Here is a 22,631-nt window from a genome sequence, read left to right as displayed (position 1 = left end):
CTTAGCCGCAGGAACTGAGTAGGAGGACATGTAACCAAGTGGCTCACTGTATGGGCCATATTGGGGCAACACCACTTGGCCTTAATAATTTCAACTTCATGCTACCACTTAGAAAGTCAGACCCACCCACCACCACTTTCTATTATTCCCCCAAAGAAGATTTGTTATGGTGGATCCATCCATTGATTTTATATATATATATTTGTTAACTTTATTGTGGACAAGTAATGAAGATCTGAAGATTTAAAAGGGTAAAAATGTGCAAAATAAACCATCATTGTTCATGATGTTTACCTTTAATTTCATTCTAATGTTCAACCAAAATTCAAATTCATTAGAATATATTATCCACCTTAGAATGAAACAAAAGTAGTGATTTATTACGATATACTTATCAATCATGCAAAGTGACTTCATTTTGTACCCCCTTGCCACTTGCTAAATCCTTCTGTCTTAATCTCAAATATTTGAGATTAGCTTTTTTAATCTATAATTTTCAATCTACCTTTTCTATGCTCATATTTTGGTTTGAATATGAAACAAACCTATAATTTCTTATGCTTCAATTTAGCTTTTGTTTGGCCTTCCGCTTGTAACTTTTAACTTAAATCAATTTTCATAAAGCTTATGTTACACTTAAGGTACACACGGTTCGAATTGAACCAATTTGAGAGTATTTTGAAACCAAATCGGTCCTAACAGTTTCACAAATATTGAAACCAAATCAAACCGTAGGACTACTGGAACCGAACCAAACCTTTTGTTCCACAGTTTTAGCCTTGAAATATTGACCGAAAGAAAAAATATATGTAAAGAAAAAGAAAAATCAAAATGCAATAATTTAAATATATATATATATATATATATCACTCTACTATAAATTAAAATTTTGCCACAGCAAAAGAATCTTAATAGATTAATATCTCTAAATTGATGTAGATGTTGGAAAGTAAGGTGACGTCGGACGAAGACAATGAGAAAGTGATTCGGGTTTTTATATTTTTATTATATGTAACATATATATATATATATATATATACATATAATAAAAATATATATATAATTAACGATTTGGTTTGGTTCAATCTGACAGGACTCTAAACTAGAATCTAAACGTCATATAGTAATGATTTTATATTTTAAAATCAATCAACCCAAAAAAAAGTCGAATTAAACTGATCAAGTTCACTCTGATTTTATTTTTTGATTCGATTTTTTGTGCACCCTTGGTTACACCCATAACTACTAACATTGAGCATTATGTCATAACTTTCCTACAATTAAAAAAATTCTCTGTAAAATTTATTCCTTAAACAAAAATAAATAAATTAAAACAGAAAAATGTTATTTAAACCAAAGGTTAATCAAACTAGTTAAAGAACACCAAAGAATATATAATCAATAGATACACATTTGACATGAATGGCTTAGATTATGTTTTTGGTTTAATTTATATTCGAATAGTATCATTCTGGACGCCGAAAAGCAAAGTCGGTGCTCCGATTTATTCGTCGCCGGAGTTCCTCGAGAATAATTATAAGCCAGTGGGGACCACTATAAGCTGGAGAAAGTCTGACAATCATGTTTGCTTTGCTCTGTTTTTGTTTTCTAGGTATAAATGACGTGGATGCATTGGGAAGTGACACGTTGAAGTCATCAGTGGGTCCTATTCACTAATGTAAGAACATTAGACTTTGATTGAAGAATCAAAATCTTACTAAAAATGGTTACATAAAATTTTAATAAGAATTACAAAAAATAAAATAAAAATTGAATTGGCCCTTATGAGTAGATATTGATTGATCCATACACACTCAATAAAAATTGTACTATTATGAATTTATTGAAGAATTTTTTTAGAATTACGATACTAAATTAAATTGTCAAAATGAATTATTTGACGTAAATTGATTATGTTTATCAAATATGAAGAAGTGAAGACTTAAGAAATTACCTTTAAACTTAAAAATTATTTTACTTTTATAAGGAGGAAAAACCCATTTATAAGTAGATGGAACTAATTTTATTTTATAGTGCAATTTTTATTGGAGTAGACATATGAAATGACATTGTATATCCAAGTCACCTCATATCTTCTCATGATGTAAGAATAGATTTGAAATTATCATAACACTTCCTGATTTTGTCAATAGTAGGCACATGAGGCAATAATTTATTGGTAATCTCAATTTAAAATCGTGGAATTACATCAGTATAAATTAATTTTGAATTGGTCAATTTTCCTCTACTTAACAAATTATTATTATTATTATTATTTTTTTTTTTTGTTGCTAACTCCAACAATTTTAAGTTTTTTCTTTTCATTTTTATAACATTTGTTGCATTTGGTGTGTTGGAATAGAATACAAGTAAAAATGGAATGGTCATTCTCATTCTATTGTTTGGTTATAAATATGAAATGTGTAGGAATAGAATGATAATAATCATATCATTCTAGTGTTTGGTTGGACCAATTTAAAATTTAGAATAGAATAAATTTCTAATTAAATTCTCCAAAATATCTCTCTAGTAACAAATAAATAAAATTAACAAAATGACATTCTCTAATAATTTTTTAAAAATAAATGGTGGGAGTGGCGGTGATGAATGGTGGAAATCGATAGTGGTGTAGGTGGTGGTGTTGGAAGGCGATGGTGGTGGCAATGGTAGAAAGTGGCGACAACGGTAATGGTGGAAGGCGACATGGTGTTGGTGGAATGCGATGGCAGTAGTGTGGTGGTTGTGGTGAAAGGAGATAGTGATGTAGGTGGCGGTGGTAGAAGTCAATGGAGTTGACTATGGTGGCGATGGAAGGTAGTGGAGGTGGCAGTGGTGGTGGCAAAAGCTGTGACTGCAGTGGTAGTGGTGGCGGTGGCGAAAGGTGGTGGCGAAAGGTGGTGGTGGTGGTGGTGGTGGTGGTAATGATGGAATGTGGTGAAAGGCGATGGCGATGGTGATGGTGGAAGGCAGTGGCAGCGATGGTGGTGGTGAAAGGTGGTGTAGGGCGGTGACGGCGGTTGTGGTAGAAGGTGGTGAAAGGCAATCGCAGTAGTGGTGGTGGAAGGTAGTGGCGGTAGAAGGTGGTTGCGGTAGTGGTGGTGAAAGGGGACGGCAACGGTAACGGTTGCGGCAAAGGGTGGCAGTAACGATGGTGAAAGGCGATGGCGGTGGCGGTAAAAGGCGACGGCAACAGTTGCGGCAAATGGTGGTGGTAGCAATAGTGAAAGGCGGTGGCGGTGGCGGTGGCGGTGGAAGGCGATGGCGATGGCGATGGCGGTGGTAGTGGACCTAGTAGTGGGCGATGGTGAAAATCAATGGCGGTAGTGGTGGTGGTGAACAGCGGAGTTGGTTATGGTGGAAAGTAATGGTGGTTTTTGGACTTGAAATATAAGGGTTTTTTGGGAAATTAATTTTTTAAAAAAAATTACTTGGGAATGGAATAGCCATTTCATAAATTTAATTATGGAATGGATTTTCATTCTCGGGAATAGATTTTCATTCCAATGAAATGACCACTCCTACTTTAAATTGCATATCAGACAAATGAATGGTTGAAATAGATATTCCATTCAATTTCATTTATGCACACCAAACATTGCATTAGATCATCATGTCACTCTTAATTTTTTTTTTTTCTATTTTTTTTTTTAAACTTGGTCAATTTTCGTAAAGTTAATTCACAACAGAACAACAAAGAATGAGAGATGTCATTTCTTAATTTTGAATCACAATTATATGTGCATATGTCAATTAAATTAGTTTATCCAACAATGTCCCAAGTCTGCTTTTTCTTCTTCTTTTAGTTGATGCACATTTGTGGGCAACAGGTATGATATAAATGAATGCGGGTCCATTCATGTTGAAGAAAATAAGCAACAATAGTAGTAGGTAAATGCCAACAAATATATCACCACAATCACAATTAAACTATAGACAAGCATGAATTATTAGCTGTTCACCTACCAATTTCTATCCGTTACTTTCTTTTTTCTATGAGTTGGCGTGACGTGATTAACTTCGAGTCTCTCTATAACATTATTTCAATTCGAACTAAATACATTATAAATGTTGAAATTTACGATGACAATATTTCCCAAATCCTATACCGACGCTCTCTTCCAAAATTTAGGGCCCAAAAGGACAAAGTAGCATACAAAATCTATGCAAAAATCAGGAGCGGAGCCACAATGCACTTGTTGAAAAGAAATAATAATAATAATAAATATAACAAATAGGAAGTACAATTTTTTAAAATCAAAAAGACAAATAAGAAAAAAAAATAGTTGTAAAATAATATGCTAAATAAATACTATAAAAAAATATAGTTACAAATATAAGAATCAAAATATTAATTAATAATAATTTAATTAAATACAATCACAAATGTCATTAATAAAAAAAAATAAGTTAAAAAAATAGAAAAATACATAATTATACATAAGTGAAAAAAGATTTTTTTTGAAAAAGGAAAAAAAAATTAAAAAAGAAAAAATATATTGTATACTTAAAGAAGGGATATATATAACTTCTTCTTTTTTTTAAAAGAAAATTAGAAAATTTTGAAATTTTGAGGGGGGCACTATTTAAAATTATCATAAAAGGATATCTATATACCAAAAATAAGTATCTTTGTATAGTAGGTTGGAGCAGAGTGAGGGAAGGCACATGCCTCCTCTGGGCCTTAATTGGCTCCGCCCCAAGCAAGAATTATAATCGCGTGGAAGTAATGTATGAGATGAGTATGATCATTAATATTCTTTGATGAAGAATGAAGCACAAGCTCAACAAAATATCAAATGGATTTGATGCTTATGTTTTGTTTGTCATATGTACAGTGTTAATCCAAATTAAGGAATGTCTTTGACAATAAACTAATACAAAGAAAACATTCCATATATAGTGACATCTTCTACACCTACTCGGTATCCCAATACACACACATTTTGAATACTGGGGAGTCTATTTGTACCATAATGAACTTGTACCACGTATTATCGGACAATAATGTCTTCTAGTATTGTCATCAGATTAATATAACAACTACTCAACTATGTACTATTTCATTATAAAGAGAGAAGAAAGTAGACATATAAGCGCGGATGAGTCGATGACAAATATTGCAGATTTTGAATGACTCGGAAGATAAGCACAATGGATCAACTAAGGCACATCAGAAAATTTTGTTTGATGAAAAAAGTACCTGTACACGTAATGCAGAAAGATGGAAATTAAAATTTAATTATGAAAGCTTGAATCATCGGAAAGGTTGTTAGTGATTCACAAAGAAATTTAGAGCTATAAAAAAATATCAAAATATACAATTATACATATAGACAAGCAGATACAATTATACATATAGATATGTCTAGATACACAAACACACACACACACACGCACACACGTAGCTTTGCTCTTTCATCCTGAAGACTTGTACCGTACAGAATGGTTAACAAAAAAGGAGAAAAGTAAGTCATACTGAATTAAACAGGGAACCATTTTTTTCATGCATAAACTACTCCTCCAACTAACATCCAAACTGACAAGCATGTAGCAAGATATTCCATCCAATTTATATAGTTTCAAAAAGAATGAAACAATCATGAATTTTATCAAGACTATATAAATATCAAGACTATATAAAGAACAAGAAAAGAATCTCTATACCTTTTGGAAAACAAACAAACACAAGCACCAATGAGTTTACTCAATATTAAAATTCAATTATTTTCCATTTTCAGAAACGTAGTAAATTGAATTAAATCACAAATTACAGTGTAAATCAGAGATATATATATATATGAATGTTACCCCCCATTCATTTTGCAAGGTACGATGGTAACCAATTTCTAATCATAAAATTCCAAGCATGCTAAAATTATCACAAAGTTGTCAAAGAATAAGAAACTTACCGATCCCTAGTGTGCATGAAAAACCCCTCCAACTTACCTCCAAACCAAATGCAGGTAACCAAACACTCCCTGCAATTTTTTCACTTACAGGAGAACACAAAATGCATGAATTGTTACAAAGTACTAACCTATAAATTTCATGCCAAGTGTCTGTTCATATTCATCCCGACTACAGGAGCAGCCTTGGGTAAACCCCATTTCATTCCAAATGGATCTCTGCATTTTCATCCTTCTCACACTCTTTGCAGTTGGAGAATCTCAATCCATAAATCAAATCAACCAAACAGACCTACAGATGGCCATGTCTAGCATGAGAGGAAGCTCATACCACGGATTTGTCATACTCCTCAAGATGCTGCTAACTGACACCCCCAACTCTCTACCAACCAGATATATAACTTTCTTGATGCCAAATGATGAGCAACTATCTGAAGTTTCACTCACCGCTGATCATCTCCAAGATTTCATCCTCAGTCACTCTATCCCAACAGCTCTACTGCTCAACAATCTGCTACATTTTCCTACGGGAACGCTAGTGCCTTCAGGCCTCCCAAACAAGATGCTCAGTGTAATCAACAATGGAAGATTTGGCATATTTCTGAACAATGCAAGAATTGTCATTCCAAATGTTTGCAGAAGCTCTATAATAAGGTGCCATGGGATCAGCACCACTTTGGAATTTGACAACCACACTGCCTCTGCTGTTGCAACTCCATCCAGCAATTTTCGCATGCCAGAGTTGATGGATTCCCGTAACAAACTTAACAAAACAAAGTCTTCACTGTCCATCAATCCGAAGAGGGGCCCCCCATCCACCGAGCCTTGATATTCCGCTGTCTGAATCAATCACAGCTACCACTGTTAATAAGATTCAGAAGTTTGAATCATGTTCAGTTATGAGAAGTCCTGATCAAACAGTATAACAGAATAATGAAATAAATAAGCAACATGCAGTTGCTTTTCATCAATTTTTTTTTTCCTTTCGTATAAATGAAACATCACCTCCCCCTCCCATGGGAATAAACAAATAAATTATCAAATAAAGAAATAAATGAAAAATCGCCATTAGAGACAACCAATGTACATGGCTGATATGCATCTAAAATACGCATAATGTCGCCATTATGCGAATGCATATTAATACTGCATACATGGCAAGCAAGAGGATTCTCATGTACTACAAAGAATGACTAAACTGCAAATCTATGCATATATGCTATAGACAAGCATCAGCTTGTTATTCCAAATCTCTTTTATCAATTTTTATTTTTTCATGTATGGTTGGCAAGCAAATAATTTAATTGTTCAAGGTAATCTGACATGGATAACATAGCATTTTGTTCATGCTTTGCTCTGCAACAGAGTGATCTTAGTGATCATAACAGGAATCAATACACAACCTAAACCAAGAAGCATACTCGGAGATTTGAAATATGTTTTTTTGGTGGTCATCTGCAATTGGGGGATACCCTGTACTTGTTTTTGAGAAGCTCCTGGATTTTATTCAAGAACATCACCTGAGAAGGGACATCAGTGTCATTACTTTGTGATGCATACCTGCTCTCCTGGAGCTAAATTTTCTCAAAAAAAAGCACTGCTCTCAGCCTCAGTCCCAATCAACCGGAGTTTCAGGTATCTGCCAGCATATTCTTCCTCTGATTTCTCTGACTTAGCAAGAGCAATCCTCTACAGCTTCGCAGCCTCCCATCTTGCTCTGGTAATTAAGCTGGAACACATAGGCCCCAGCCTGTTTAAGCCCCTTGATGCTCTCCAATTCATCTATCTGTTCCTTCACCTGTCATCGCTCCAGCTTAACTTCTGCACCTTCCCTGGCCTTGTAATCTCGCTCACAGTTGTAAGCTTGAAGAGCCACACTTGCGTGCTTGAACACCCTCATCTTCTCATCAGCCACAATGTCAATTTTCATCACTGACTCATGCACCAGTTCAGCAATTCGGTTGCATGCCTCTTGTAGGGCTACCAACCTTTCATCTTCCATAAATTCTGGATTCATTGGTAATTCCATCTTAAGCTCTTCATCGCAGTATAAATGAGAATAATAAGAGGAAGAAAAAATAAAATAAAATAAAGGACTAATTTATATTCAGATGCAGCAGATAAACCTAAATTCAGAACTCAAAACAAAGAACCTAGTTTATATTAGCCATCTTCCACCTGGACTTGTTATCTAATATCTAAATCCAATTCTAAATGCATTGTCTAACTCTGAAAACAACAGACAATTCCAACAACAAAACAATACTCCATGAAACTTAGATCTAGGACAAAGAAGAGCAATACTACAGTCTGATATGAAAAAAAAAAAAAATATATATATATATATATATATATATATATATGGGGCTTGGATACAGTCATAACAAAGCACGCAATATAAAAAATCATCTCAACAAATATGGGAGAAAATTGGAAGTTGTCTATGCACACAAACTTAAGAATTGCAACAGTTTAGAACTTCATGTATAATCCATATTTATATCAGAATTAGATTCCCATTTTTCAAATATAAGGCAAAATTTACTATAAAGGAATTTGGTAGAAGGAAAGGATATAGAGCATCAGCTTAGAAATGAAATTGTCAGATGACAAATAGAGAAGTCAAATGATTAGAAAAGCACAATTATACATTGTTTGATTATCAGAAAGAAAATAAAACAAATCTCCCTTTTCCACAATTTGGTTGTCTAAAGAGGCAAGAGAAGAAGATAAAAGATGATAAAATAGTATAATAACATTGCGTTTGGAAAGTTGGAGTTCCAATCCGCTTCAAACCATTCCCGAGAAGTTTTCTGGTAATTGCCTGGTGCATGGTTCATGTGCCCGACACCACCAGGACAAAAGAAAAAATATATATGTGTGTGTGTTTGCGCTACCAGCCTTGGAAACAGTCTCAATCAATCAAAGAGGACATAGCTATGATACACTGTACCATTCTCAATACAGGAGAACAAGAGTCCTCGAATTTTCCCGATGATAGAATTCACAAATGCAATAACAAACATCCAAGTATGATGATTCAGAAAATTATTCATCAAAGCTACTTCCAACAAGCACAGGGGAAAACTTCTGTAGTTGGTTTCCAGAACCATTATCCAAACAAAAACATTTTAAGCAGAACATGCCAAATCAAATTACGCAAACAATGTCTGGAAAACAATTTCTTCACTGGAGCGGATTGGTAGAAATTTTGACGGTAGGACCGGGATAAGGGGCTCCAATCGAATCCCCTAGTTACAAACCAGTAAAAAGTTTTGAGACTCGGTAACAAAAAGGAGCAAGCCTATGTTGATTGAAGAATAAAGTATTGGTCTAAGAACATTAATGTGTATTCCATGACATTTATAATTGAATATGGAAAAGCTTTTTCATGGAGAGAGAGCCTCTAGATGAACAATTTCAAACACTGGCTGAAAAAAGTGTTATTATTAAATACCTCAACAGTCAACACCAAACAAGAACCAAATCATACCAGGAGCTATTCATCCATTTTTATTCACAAGGGCATACAAATTTAGATAATAAAATAGATATTATCATATAACCGCAAAATAGAACATGAATTCCCATACAGTTTAGATCTTCTTAAATGTACCCTCCAATTTCCGGGTTATGCACGCATGGAATACTAGTTGACTGTACTAGATTTATACAAAAACATGAAAACTTTAAAAATGGCTTCTCATTTCTGACCACCGGATTCAGCTGACTCCACCACCTCAGCTTCTAGTGTTTCTTGGCTGTGCACTTGTGTTGCTTGCTGTTGAATGTCGACAGTAGGTTCGGCCCACTTGCCGGAAAGAGCCATACCCATCATCTCATAAATCTTCCTACCAAGCTGTGCTGGACTCTCAGGCTGCATTGATTAAAAGATCAAGATAACTATATAGAATAACTACAAACGCATCAATACTCTTATCTTCAATGAGCACCCAAATCTGGGAATGGAACTTAGGAAATCATGACAATGCTATTGCTTGCAGCAGTTTAGGCATTGCCTACGGAAACCATTTCTAGAAACAAGCATATATTCAAATTGTCATGTGGACAAGGTGGAATGCTTTAAAAATTCAAACTCCCAGCAAACTATATTTACCACAATTGTGAGAAGACTCAACATGCAGGTACTGATATTCCCAGGGATGCACATCGGCATAAAAAATTACTTCCTATGTTAACCATTAAGCAATAAAGCTTTTTCAGAGTAGGAAATTGTCCCCTTGAATCAAGGAGTATTTGGACACCCATATGCTTCCTTGGGAAAATCAGTCATCCTCAATACATAATTCACGTAACAAGATACTCCGGGGGTGGTCCATTTCCTTTGCAAAACAAAATCCACCACACAAGTGTCTCAAACCAAATGAATACAAAGATGTAAGACAAACTACTCACAGTGAAACCACTGGAAATTAAAGCCGTGTCATACAAAAGATCAATAACTCTCAAGGCTTCTTCATCATTTGGGCTACTCTTGCATGCGTCCTGCATCATTTACCAATAAAAAAAAAAAAGGATTGAAATCCATTTAGCTTCTACTAGAATTGTAAAAAATGAGGAAGGGTATTAGGTCTAGTCATTATTCACCAAAAATCAACGTACATTCAAAGTTCTAATGACAGGGTGTTCAGGATTGATCTCAAACACCCTCCTGCTTCTCATGTAGTCCATACTAGAGGTATCACCAACAGTTTGTGCCTTCATCAGCCTTCAAGAAATTCAAATTTCTGTTAAAAATGTCAAAAGAATTCCTAAAAATTGTTTCACGTGCAAAGCAACAGTAAGGCACTTCACCTCTCCATATTGGCAGACCAACCAAACCTCCCAGATGCAAGAACACAAGGTGATGTGCTCAGACGATTTGAGATTTGAACGCTGGCAACTTTGTCACCCAACCGCTTCTTAATCCAATCACAAGCTTGGCCAAACTCTTGCTTCATTTCTTTTTCCTTCTCTTCGTTCTTATCACCTGCAAGAAATACTGAATAATAAGGTGGAATATAGGGAAGAAAATTCCAATATTTCTATCAATATGAGGCCACCTAGACCACAAAACGTGTTCAGCTAAGTTATAGCAGTTGACAACAAGACAATGAGAGACCAATTAATATTAATGACCATAAAAAGGTTCCCCATGTTATCAAATTCATCATATTTGCATCATGCAATCATGAAATTCAGAATAAGTAGTCCTTACCAACAGCAATAAAATAATTTATCTACTACTTTCAAGGAATCACAATTCACAACATCCCAAATCAGAAAGGTCTCAATAAACTAACCTAGATCCAGGTCCTCCTTGCTAATATCAACAAAATTCTTCTCTTGGTATGATTTCAGGCTCTGGATGGCAACCTCATCAATAGAATCAACTAAGAACAGTACCTGCAGGGGAAAAGATTTTATATTCAAACACACATATAATAATGATACAACAAACAATATCATCTCAATCTCAGCTGAGACAGACACATACTTCAAGTTCCTTTTCAAGAAGTTTTTCCAGAAAAGGTGTGTTCTTTGCGCTAGTCACATTGTCAGCAGCAATGTAATAAATATCCTTCTGCTCAGGTTTCATATGCTGAACATATTCATCCAAGCTGATCATCTCATCCTCGCTCTGTGAGGAGAAAAATCGGAGCAGTGGAGCAAGACGCTTGTGGTTTTCACGATCTTCAATGCAGCCTAATTTTAAAAATTTGCCAAAATTCTCCCAGAACTTCTCATAATCCTATATTTTACACGATGGGTAAGAATAGGACGATAAAAAAGCAAAATTTAAAAGGTGAAACTTATCACGAGTTATGGTTATTTTGGCATATATTGGCACTAGAATAATGGTAAATAATAACAGAAAGAGACTATGACAAAATGATATCATGAAAACCATCTTTGGAAAATGCAAACAGCAACTAAAGTTTGAAACAAAGACGTACATCTTTGTTGTCACTCATGGATATGCCCAGAATCATGTCAAAGGCCTTTCGAACCAAACGCTTCCTCATAATCCGTACCTTTATGGAAATCAAAGAAAATACAATTTAGCAATTTAAAGTCAACTATATAAAAATAAATTCCTAACCACCAAATGCTCACATGCAGCAAGTGTCAATTATACTTACAATACGGCTTTCCTGGAGAATTTCACGGGACACATTGAGGGGAAGGTCATTTGAGTCAACAACACCCTTGACGAAGCTCAGATATCTTGGGAACTTTTCCAACCAAAAAAAACAGAAAAAGGAAAGTCAGTGCCAGATAAGTTACACTTGAAACCCAATTAATCATCCCCTGCAAAACACTTTGCCATAGTTCTTACCAATTCTCCATCAAAATCATCTGAAATGAACACCCGCTTAGCATAGAGCCTTATATTCTTTGTCTTGGGATTGACTAATTCATCCCTTCCCATGGGAGCCAGGGATGGAACATAGAGTATAGACCTGAACTCCACCTCACCCTACAATACTTTTAAAATATATATCAGATTCTTTTCCGCCAAGGAAAGGGAGACAAAAAAATAATAATTGTAATAAAGGTATAGATATCATGCCAATATTGAAGATCTCAGGGGGAATTGAATCTTTTTCTCGCTTAGTTTTTAAACATCCAACTCTAGAACTAGATATTCTGTGATATTTCACTGACCTGTTGTACTTCATATGAGGAAATCAATATCAATTAAAATTAATCTATCTAATGTTTTTACTTTTTATTTTTCTTTGACAAGACAAATGTGCCCCTTTGGTTGTAATTGAGATACCACTAAAACAAACTTCTGAGGGTAAGCATTTATCTATTTATCTCTATTATGTGGTTGTGTAATTATCATTATCACCTCTGTTGTAAAGTGTGAAGATGCTAAAGGATCCAAGTACTCGTTGAAAGTCTTCTTGTAGAACTCATTATATTCTTCTGTGGTGACTTCCTTAGGGTTCCGTAGCTGCAAAGCAAAAGGATATTAATCTTGAGGAGAATATATAATTTAACAGCACTGTAAGTGACTACAAGTAGCACTCTAAGACTAAGGCTCACCCATATTGGCTGGGTCTCATTAGTGAGTTCCCACTCCCAGTATTTCTCAACAACTTTCTTAGTTTTCTTCTTCTTCTGTAAAAGCAGAAACATAACAAAATCCCCAAATTTGATATAGGTTGGTTTCATTTGAAAAGAAAAATGAGTAATATACTCTCAATAGAACAGAAATTCAGAAAATAAGTAGAGGACCACCTGAGTGTTCTCATCTTGTTCATCCTTCTTGGCCTCAGATGGATCCTCGTCAACCTCAACCTGTAATATAGTTGAAAGTTAGCCAAGAGGAAAACAAAGATGAAACAGATAAACACATATGCAAATAAGATTTGCAGTGGACCACAGAATCAGTCAAAAAGACAACGTAGAGACCCAAAGAATGAGAAGACATTGGACATGTGACCTCTTTGGTATATCCCTTTTCCTGCCAGGTGTAAATTGGGAATGAAACAAACTGCGAATAGTTCTTCACAAGCTTTTCAACTCTTTCCGGATGTGCAAAACCTTTGTCATCACGCTGCGCATACAGAAAATATAAGAATCAAACATTCAGGGTTAGCTAGATTTCTGGTAAAAAGGACCACAAATAACTCTTAACTAACAGTTCATGTAGCAGACCTTAAGATATAATGTGAGGCGGGTCCCTCTCGGAATAAGCTTCTCAGGATCAGTCTCCTCCCGGATCGTATATGAACTTGAGTTCACCTCTCCTTCCCAAACGTATTGCCTATCAGACTTCGGGCTCTTTGTCGAAACAACCACCTTCAAAAGCAAGATATATGAGACTAACAGAAACTACCAGAAAAATTCATATTCATAAGCAGAGAATGTGAACAAAATACAGTTCGTGAATATGTCCATGACATACCCGATCAGAAACTAGGAAAGCTGAATAAAAGCCCACACCAAATTGACCAATTAAATTGCTGTCAGCACCAGCATCCTTGCTATCCTGTTAAATAATATATATGATGTAACTCTACTGAATACAAATTATATTGCACAATATAAATATCAATTTATTTAAAGAAATGAGAATGACTTTGACGGTACACCTTCAATGTTTTTAAGAACTTCGCAGTTCCACTTTGTGCAATAGTTCCAAGACAGTCAACAAGTTCATGACGTGTCATACCAATGCCAGAATCCCTGTATAAATGAGATAAAATCAAAATACTGCTATAAAAAATGAAAATAAATAAAAGCAAAAACCTCAAAACAAGTTCTTACATCTGATAAAACTTACATGATAGTAATAACCCCATTATCTTTATCAGTTTGGATACGGATATCAAGATCAACTGAATCCTTCAAAAGCTCAGGCTCTGTAACACTAAGAAATCGCAGCTTGTCCAAGGCATCACTTGCATTGCTGTGGATTCGAAATCATATTTTTCAGTTCAAAATCAGAACCCATCTAATTCTACTAAAAGTATGCAAGAAACTTCAAATTTTTGTTTCATGTTTCTGTCTCTTGTTCCTAGTTCCTGGTTTTAGTGCAACCAAGTTCAACACTTCATAACAATACAAGTGCACAATCTATTAAACACAAGCATATAATAACATATCTCTAATGACAGAAACAAATAAAGCACAAAATTAAACCATCATAAACCTAAAATTGGAATGTAGGCACTTGGAGTTCCAACTAACTAAAAGTGCATTTGCACATGGTATGAAAGACCAAGGACCCAGCTGTCCAGGTGCCCATTTGTGTCCAACAGGTGGATGCCCATAAGATGATGGCCCAGGGACACAACAATATTTCAAATAAACTAACACCAATCACGCTTAAGATCAAACAAACTACGAAAGTATGAGGTAAAGCCTGTACGTGAAAGATACAAGTACATTACTCTAATTCTCGAACGACACATTTCCTAAGCATTTAGAACAGGACACATTCAGTGGATACTAACTACAACCATTATCAAATCAACCAAAGAGTCCTTTTCCCCAGGTTATAGTTTAGAAAACTAGACCAAGTGCCAAACTTGAGTTATACTCTTAGTGCCCGTTTGGCGTTTGTTGAAGAGACTAAAAGCGCTTTTAATAATTGAAAATTCTCTTTTAGATGTGTGTGTGTGTGTGTGTGTGTTTACAAGTCTTTTACATGTGTTCGTAAAATGCGTTTTTTAGTCATAGAGAATTTGGCTCAGTAGGGCATATAGCCAAAGCTAAAAACCGGAGTTTTTTGCAAGTAAAGGCAAAAATACATAGAAAGATTCTATTTATGGAAGAAAGAATATTAATAAGAAGTGTTTTACACACTCCATTATAAAGAATATTAAGGAGAAGTGTTTTACACACTCCGTTATCAAACACCATTTGATCTTCCAGATACAACACTTTTTTGACAATTCTACAAACAAAAAAAAAGAGCATATTATAAGTTACAGCAACGTTTGGCCTTTAACAACACACCACAATCATGAGGCATGTCAGCAAGTGCCAAAGAAGATTACATTGTTGCAGAACATTGAACACCTAGACATTCATCATAACAAGAAAACCCCTTCTACTCATTTTAGTTGCACTTACTTTTTTTAAAAGAGAGAGAAGAAAAAAAAATTATTTTCTGAGTAAGATGCATTGCACTTCTTTATCTTTCAATCTGACAAGTGACTAATACGTGTTTTACCAAATTCATATATTCGTCCTGAAAAATCATCAGTTCATAAATTCATAGCAAGAAAAATGTCTCTGACAATCAATAAGAAAATAAAATTTCCAAAAGCATATTGTGTAAGGCACCAAATTCATAGCAAGTACAATGTCTCTGACAATCAATAAAAAATAAAATTTTCAAAAGGATATTGCATAAGGCACCAATCCTGCACATCTATAACATCTAGTAAAATGACATGTACTGATGTACATAAAATCAGGTAGTAAATCAAAACATGCCTGATAAGCTCCCTAAGAAACACCTCTTTGTTGCTGTATAAGCTGTTAACAATGAGGTCCATAAGACGACTAACCTGCCACCAAGCAGAATAAAATATGAAACTCCATCACACTTAAAATGAAACTAAATTAGGCTTTATTGCCCAAATGATGTACCTCTGCTTGATACTCAAACTTCTCAGCTGGCGGATCTGATGTATCAGATGCTGCAGCAGTTGACTCATATCGGTTGCCAAGGAATAGCCCATTTCTCATGTTATATGGCTTTGTAGCTACAGTCACGTTGCATCTCCCAGCACCCAACCCCGAGTACCATCTGTTTTCAGTCTTACTTTTACTTTTACCAGCCTGCTCATAAATAAACACAGAAAAAGAAAGGTAGTCATTCCTGAAACAAAGTAACATACGGACAAATGAGCCATAATTATATTAAAGCAACCTAATATTTCGGCTCCCTTTCCCAATAAGAAACTTCATCCTCTACTCCCCATAAACAAAAACTTTAACAAACTTTAACATTTGAATACAACTGATGAATAACTAAAAGGTAAAATCACTCAAACATAAAAACCATAAAAGCATTCAAACAATGAACCAGACTAACGGATGGTTGTCAGAAATGGCAATAAAAAATCTGATGTGATTGAAAAAAGTGCAATAACCAACCACCATAATATAATTATATACTTGTATAAAGATGATAAACAATATATCAGCCACAAGAAGAACGTATTATGACAAACCAATTTATAAAGATGATAAAGAATGTAATCTAATCGGAACCAATCTCAATATGTCGATTCATATACACACATACATAAACACATAGAGCGAAAAAAAAAATTGTAATTAGACAGTCCATACAAATCCAAATGCAGAAATGAACCAACAGAAGATCGATAATATAGAATAACAAGAATGATCCTTCGGTTGTCACATTTTACAACATCATATAAACTATGATTACAAACGAAAAAAAAAAAGTAGGGAATTAGGGTTTTAAGAGTATGTACCGATTCGTTTAAGCGATTGTGTGAAGAAAATGTAGCCACGGCATTTCTGTACCGTGCATCGCCGTTGCGCACTATAGCGGAGACGTAACGCCTCGAGAGCTTATGCATGATGGCGAGAACCAGCGAAAGCAGAGATCTTTTAGGGGGTCACAGACTCACAACACGGATAGATAGAGAAGTGTTGGTGGTGGAGGAGGTTTCTAGGGTTTTAGTAGGGGGTTCTCGGGAGGGGTTTATAGAAGGTTCTGGAGATGGGCGTATTCCAATTCAGCGGATAGACATATCATCATATACCTTTTATACCCTTTTGTTGTTGGAAGATCAAGGGTGCTTTCGTCTTTTCATCCATCCCTGTTTGCAACTACGGATTATTGTCTTTAATTCAACTTAGGAGATTCATTAATTCACGTCATTAAAATTTTATAAAATATACCTTTCGAAAAATAATAATTTTAAACTAATGTATTCATGAAAAGGTGAACTGCAATTATCTTTTTCATTCACCAAAGCCGGGTATCGTGGTATCTTATTGCCGCAGGAGTAAATTCTGAACATGAATCTAATGCCCTGTAATGGCACTAAGCTAGAAATATGAACAAATTTTCTATGAATTTATAACTTAGCTCAGTCAACTCACATTTGCTGCCTAAAACACACAGCAAGTAAAACACCCTCACACATAAGTACAGTTGCAAAAGCACAAGGCTTCCAACTTATTACTATTATTCACAAAACAGTACAAGGAAAGGCCTCAACCTGCAGAAGCATACAAGAGTCTCTCACAACACAACTCTGTGTCTCACACTCAATCTCCCTCTCTACAGAACCCACATTAGCAATATATAGGTAAACTCTCAAAACCGCCCACAACTGCCTACTAAAGTAATGGATGACACCCCCATCCACCCACAACTATCCACTAAAGTGGTGGATGACACCGCCATCCACCTAGGGTCATGTTGGCACCCACTAAGTGTGTCAACACTACATATGTAGTTGACAAGCCCAACTACTAGCTTGTTGGCACGCTCTGCTCATGCCACTTGTCCACAGGAAGTTACACATTATCTGCCACCTTCTATATATCAGCATAGTGGAAGAAAACCGACTCTAACCACCTGTGTGTTGTCCCCTGAGATCTGTGCCACATGTATGGGAAGTTACTCAACACACCCCCACTCCCCATAATATATGCATATGAGTGGGAAGTTGGGAACTTACTCAACACACCTCCACTACCCATAATATATGCACACTAGTGGGAAGTGTTAATAACTTCATCCAACCAACTAAGCCCACTTAGTGGGAAGTGTAACTTCCCCCAACCAACTAAGCCCATTTAGTGGGAAGTGTAACTTCCCCCAACCATCCGAGCCCACTTAGCCATCTTCTGTAACCATAAGCCATGTCTGAGTCCCCTGAGCCAACCTTGCACGCTGAATTAAGCCCGAAACTATTCAAATATGTCCACTTTTCTATGGCTTAGATGATGAGGAACCATATAAACATCTTGATGAAAATATGCTCCATAGTGAAGTACATGAATGTCCTAGAAGAAGTTTTTAAACTACTTCTCTTCCCTTTCACTCTTAAAAATAAGGCAAAACATTGGTTCAACAATTTGGGGGCAAATTCAACAACTTCTTGGATACAAATGCAAAATGAATTTAGAAAAAAAAAAAAAAAAAAAAATTGCCCCTTGAGTTTGACCAATTCAATGAGAACCGCCATCAGAGAATTTTCTCATGGGGAGGGAGAACTTTTACATGAGGCTTGGAAAGATTGAATGATTTGCTTAGGAAGTGTCCACACAATGGCATCCTACGCCCACTGCCTTATGCCCATGTCCCTGACTTAACTATGCCACACTTCCATGACTTGTGTGGTCCATGTTTTAAGCAACATCTAAGCCAACCTTGTGAACTTAGCACGTGCCAAGCCCACTAATCTGCACCCACATATAAATGTCTCAGAGTGCACGGCATCCAACCATCTTCTATAGACTCAAAGTACCCCCATAAAAATCTCGAGACAAAACTCCAAGTTTCACTTTTTCGCCATATTTACGAAAATGCCACTGGGCACCCCCAGTGCACGTTGACAGCATCCCATGGCTGTCAGAGGGCTTGTCAAGGTCTCAACCCCGTAACAAACCTCCCCCACTTAAGAATTTCAACGTCCTTGTTGAAGCAATCACAAAGTGTCACACAGTCTCTGCCTGCAACTTAGTATGTTGGTCCCGACCAACCCGAATGTTAAATATTAACACTGCAACAACTCCACTGCTACACTTAAATAATGACATAAACCCCAACCTCCATTTCGATTCATGACATGAATTCTGAACACCTTTGGATTATGTCCTCACAACCAGCAACCCAAATCAGAAAAACAAATAAAGAGGGAATTCACCATTACCAACCTTGACAATACACTCAGTGAACATCTAGGCATAGCCTTCCCCCGAAGCCACGCACCTACCTGCACCTATCATGACTGCATGACAAGAGGATTGACCCGAACATTACCCTCATCCGAGTCTGAATCTCTTCCATTGGCTTCTTCAGCAACCATAACATTCACCTTCTTCTTCTTAGGACAGTCCCTCGCCCTGTGTGGACCCTTGCAAATGAAGCAACCACTATCCAGCTTTGGCCTCTACTGGATGAACGTCACCTCTGACTTACCTTTGTCTTTCTCTTCCTCAGCAACACCATACCTCTTGGGATTGTCACCGAACTTACCCTTCTTCTTCAATTTACTGGCGATAGTAGAGTCGGACTTTTCAATCTGCAAGTCCACCGGGCTGTCTGCTACAACTATAGCAGAAGAGAGGTCGATCACACCGCTCCTCCTTAACTCGATTTGTGCCCATGATTGCAAGCCTGCCATGAAATTAAACAATTTGTCTCCCTCGGACATATTTTGATATCCAGCATCAAAGATGTGAACTCTTTCACATATTCACGCACTGTACCTATATGCTTGAGTCTCCTCAAGGACTCCTGAGCCACCCAGCCAGAATTTGCTGGAAGAAACTGCTCCTTCAGTTCTTTTCTCAGCTCTGCAAATACAGTATTTTTGGGGCGTAACTCGTCCTTCACCCGAGTCCGCCACCATAATTTAGTATTACTAGACAAATATATACTGGTAATAGTTACCTTGTCATTATCTGGAATGTGGGTTGCTCGAAAATATTGCTCAATATCCCACAAGAAATTCTCCAGATCTTTGTCACTCCTCTTGCCCCCGAATGACTTTGGTTCTGGAATTTTGATTTTGGCAAATGATGGCTTCTCTCCCACAACAGTCTGATTATGCATGGCCCTCTTCAACAGAACCACCTCGCCCTTCAAATCCTTCACATGATCTTTGAAGAGGTCTGTCACGGACATCACATCATCCGTCATAATCTGCATCCTTGAGTTTGTCTCCCCCACAAACTCTTCAAGCATTGATCGTATTGTCTGCAACTCAAATACAAACAATTCCATCTTCTCTGTTAAGGCAGCAGCATCGTCAGATTGTGGAACACCCACCAAGGCCTCCAAACAAGTCACACGATCTTTGAGAGCTTCTACAGCATTACCACTGGCCATGATGAACCCAACTCTGGGCTCTGATACCAATTGTCATAGGGGTAAATTCTGAACACGAATCTAGTGCCTTGTGATGGCACTAAGCCAGAAATATGAACAAATTTTCTCTGAATTTTTAACTTAGCTCAGCCAACTCACACTTGCTGCTTAAAACACACAGCAAGTAAAACACTCTCACACATAAGTATAGTTGCAAGAATGTAAAAATAATAACACCCACGAATTTACAGAAGCACAAGGCTTCCAACCCTTTACTATTATTCACAAAACAGTACAAGGAAAGGCTTCAACCTGCAGAAGCATACAAGAGTCTCTCACAACACAACTCTGTGTCTCACTCTCAATCTTCCTCTCTACAAAACCCACATTAGCAATATATAGGCAAACTCTCAAAACCGCCCACAACTGCCTACTAAAGTGATGGATGACACCCCTATCCACCCACAACTATCCACTAAAGTGGTGGATGACACCCCCATCCACCTAGGGTCATGTTGGCACCCACTAAGTGTGCCAACACTACATATGTAGTTGGCAAGCCTAACTACTAGCTTGTTGGCACGTTCTGCTCATGCCACTTGTCCACAGGAAGTTACACATTATCTGCCACCTTCTATATATCAGCATGGTGGAAGAAAACTGACTCTAACCACCTGTGTGTTGTCCCCTGAGATCTGTGCCACATGCATGGGAAGTTACTCAGCACACCCCCACTCCCCATAATATATGCATATGAGTGGGAAGTTGGGAAGTTACTCAGCACACCCCCACTACCCATAATGTATGCACACTAGTGGGAAGTGTTAATAACTTCCCCCAACCAACTGAGCCCACTTAGTGGGAAGTGTAATTTCCCCCAACCAACTGAGCCCACTTAGTGGGAAGTGTAACTTCCCCCAACCAACTGAGCCCATTTAGTGGAAAGTGTAACTTCCCCCAACCATCCGAGCCTACTTAGCCATCTTCTGTAACCATAAGCCATGTCTGAGTCCTCTGAGCCAACCTTGCACGCTGAGCCTTGCCTACGCCCACTGCCTTGTGCCCATGTCCTTGACTTGACTATGTCACACGTCCATGACTTGTGTGGTCCATGCTTTAAGCAACATCTGAGCCCGTGCCAAGCCCACTAATCTGCACCCACATATAAATGTCTCAGAGTGCACGGCATCCAACCATCTTCTACAGACTCAAGGCACCTCCCATAAAGATCCCGAGACAACTCCAAGCTTCACTTTTTCGCCATATTTACGAAAATGCCACTGGGCACCCCCAGTGCACACTGACAGCATCCCATGGCTGTCAACCCCGTAACACTTATCTACATCCCCAAAGTGGGTGTATAAATAGGTCTGTGTGAATTTCTTGTCGATGATAAAAAATAATATATATATATATATATATATATATATATATATATATATATTCTATTCTAACCTATCAAAAATAATTATTTGAATTCAAATTAGACATTTTAATTATATATTAAATTATAGGGTAAATTGCACCGACACCCGTGAAATTTCGATTAATGCCACCCAAATGTCGGTCAACAATTTTTTAGATAATGATACCTCCTAAGGTTTGAAAAGTTAGCACACACCCCTCCAAACTACTGTAGTATTAGAAAATAACCAGCATACCCGTTAACTTATCAACAACCACTCATGAAATGACCCATTTAACCTTACTAACTAATGCCACCATTTGACTTGAAACCAGCCACCACTACCACAATCCCCGTCACAACCATCGCCACCACAACACCAAGACGACGCCACCGCCATCCCCAACTTATGCCCATATAATACAACATATATATACACACACACACACACACTATATTATGCACACCCAAAATTTTCACAATATATATATAACCTAGTTTGTAAGTATAAATGGAATATTTAAATAAGAAACGGACCTATACAGCACCACCACCACCACAATATACAACTTCACCGAACCACAACACCCTACACAAGAAGAAGGCTCACAATGCACTAAATTCAACATCCCAAAAACATACATACATATATATATCCTTCAAGAGATAGTTTTATTGGTTTTGAATTTTTTATCCATCAAATTAGTGACGCGACTGCGGAGAGGAGATGCTAGTGTGCAGATTATGGCGAAGATGAAGATCAATGCCA

The 22,631-nt window shown here is 36.8% G+C and overlaps 2 protein-coding genes across 2 annotated transcripts; one reads left to right on the top strand and one right to left on the bottom strand.

The window, feature by feature from the left end:
• The first annotated feature begins 3,148 nt into the window (after positions 1–3,148).
• On the top strand, positions 3,149–6,735 carry LOC132309649 (uncharacterized). Its single transcript, XM_059807937.1, has 2 exons — positions 3,149–3,248; positions 6,158–6,735. The coding sequence occupies exons 1-2, from the start codon at positions 3,149–3,151 to the stop codon at positions 6,733–6,735; spliced, it is 678 nt and encodes a 225-aa protein (XP_059663920.1).
• Positions 6,736–9,440: 2,705 nt separating this feature from the next.
• Positions 9,441–17,140, bottom strand: LOC132307459 (heat shock protein 90-6, mitochondrial). Its single transcript, XM_059805229.1, has 20 exons — positions 16,880–17,140; positions 16,023–16,214; positions 15,867–15,940; positions 14,206–14,331; positions 14,015–14,108; positions 13,828–13,911; positions 13,578–13,721; positions 13,363–13,476; positions 13,158–13,217; positions 12,963–13,037; positions 12,766–12,870; positions 12,247–12,387; positions 12,050–12,142; positions 11,864–11,941; positions 11,404–11,658; positions 11,210–11,312; positions 10,722–10,896; positions 10,530–10,635; positions 10,323–10,412; positions 9,441–9,783 (listed from the first exon to the last, which is right to left on the bottom strand). The coding sequence occupies exons 1-20, from the start codon at positions 16,985–16,987 to the stop codon at positions 9,610–9,612; spliced, it is 2,391 nt and encodes a 796-aa protein (XP_059661212.1). The 5' UTR covers positions 16,988–17,140; the 3' UTR covers positions 9,441–9,609.
• Between the last annotated feature and the right edge of the window lie 5,491 nt (positions 17,141–22,631).

Source organism: Cornus florida, unplaced genomic scaffold (genome assembly GCF_030987335.1).
Source record: "Cornus florida cultivar Cherokee Brave unplaced genomic scaffold, ASM3098733v1 CherokeeBrave_3.0.0_Hap2_Chr05, whole genome shotgun sequence".
Classification (NCBI taxonomy): Eukaryota; Viridiplantae; Streptophyta; class Magnoliopsida; order Cornales; family Cornaceae; genus Cornus; species Cornus florida.
The sequence above is the reverse complement of the archived record's forward strand: the minus strand, read 5'-3'. Positions and strand labels throughout refer to the sequence as shown.

What these genes read in the sequence shown, in the direction of transcription:
- LOC132309649 (XM_059807937.1), top strand. Translation starts at nt 3,149, where the DNA reads ATGGTGAAAGGCGATGGCGGTGGCGGTAAAAGGCGACGGCAACAGTTG. An exon ending in CGGTGGCGGTGGCGGTGGCG is followed by an intron (nt 3,249 to 6,157) that starts GTGGAAGGCGAT and finishes CACTCTTTGCAG; the next exon opens with TTGGAGAATCTCAATCCATA.
- LOC132307459 (XM_059805229.1), bottom strand. Translation starts at nt 16,987, where the DNA reads ATGCATAAGCTCTCGAGGCGTTACGTCTCCGCTATAGTGCGCAACGGC. An exon ending in AACAAGATGAGAACACTCAG is followed by an intron (nt 13,038 to 13,157) that starts GTGGTCCTCTAC and finishes CTGCTTTTACAG; the next exon opens with AAGAAGAAGAAAACTAAGAA. An exon ending in TAATTTCCAGTGGTTTCACT is followed by an intron (nt 9,784 to 10,322) that starts GTGAGTAGTTTG and finishes TAATCAATGCAG; the next exon opens with CCTGAGAGTCCAGCACAGCT.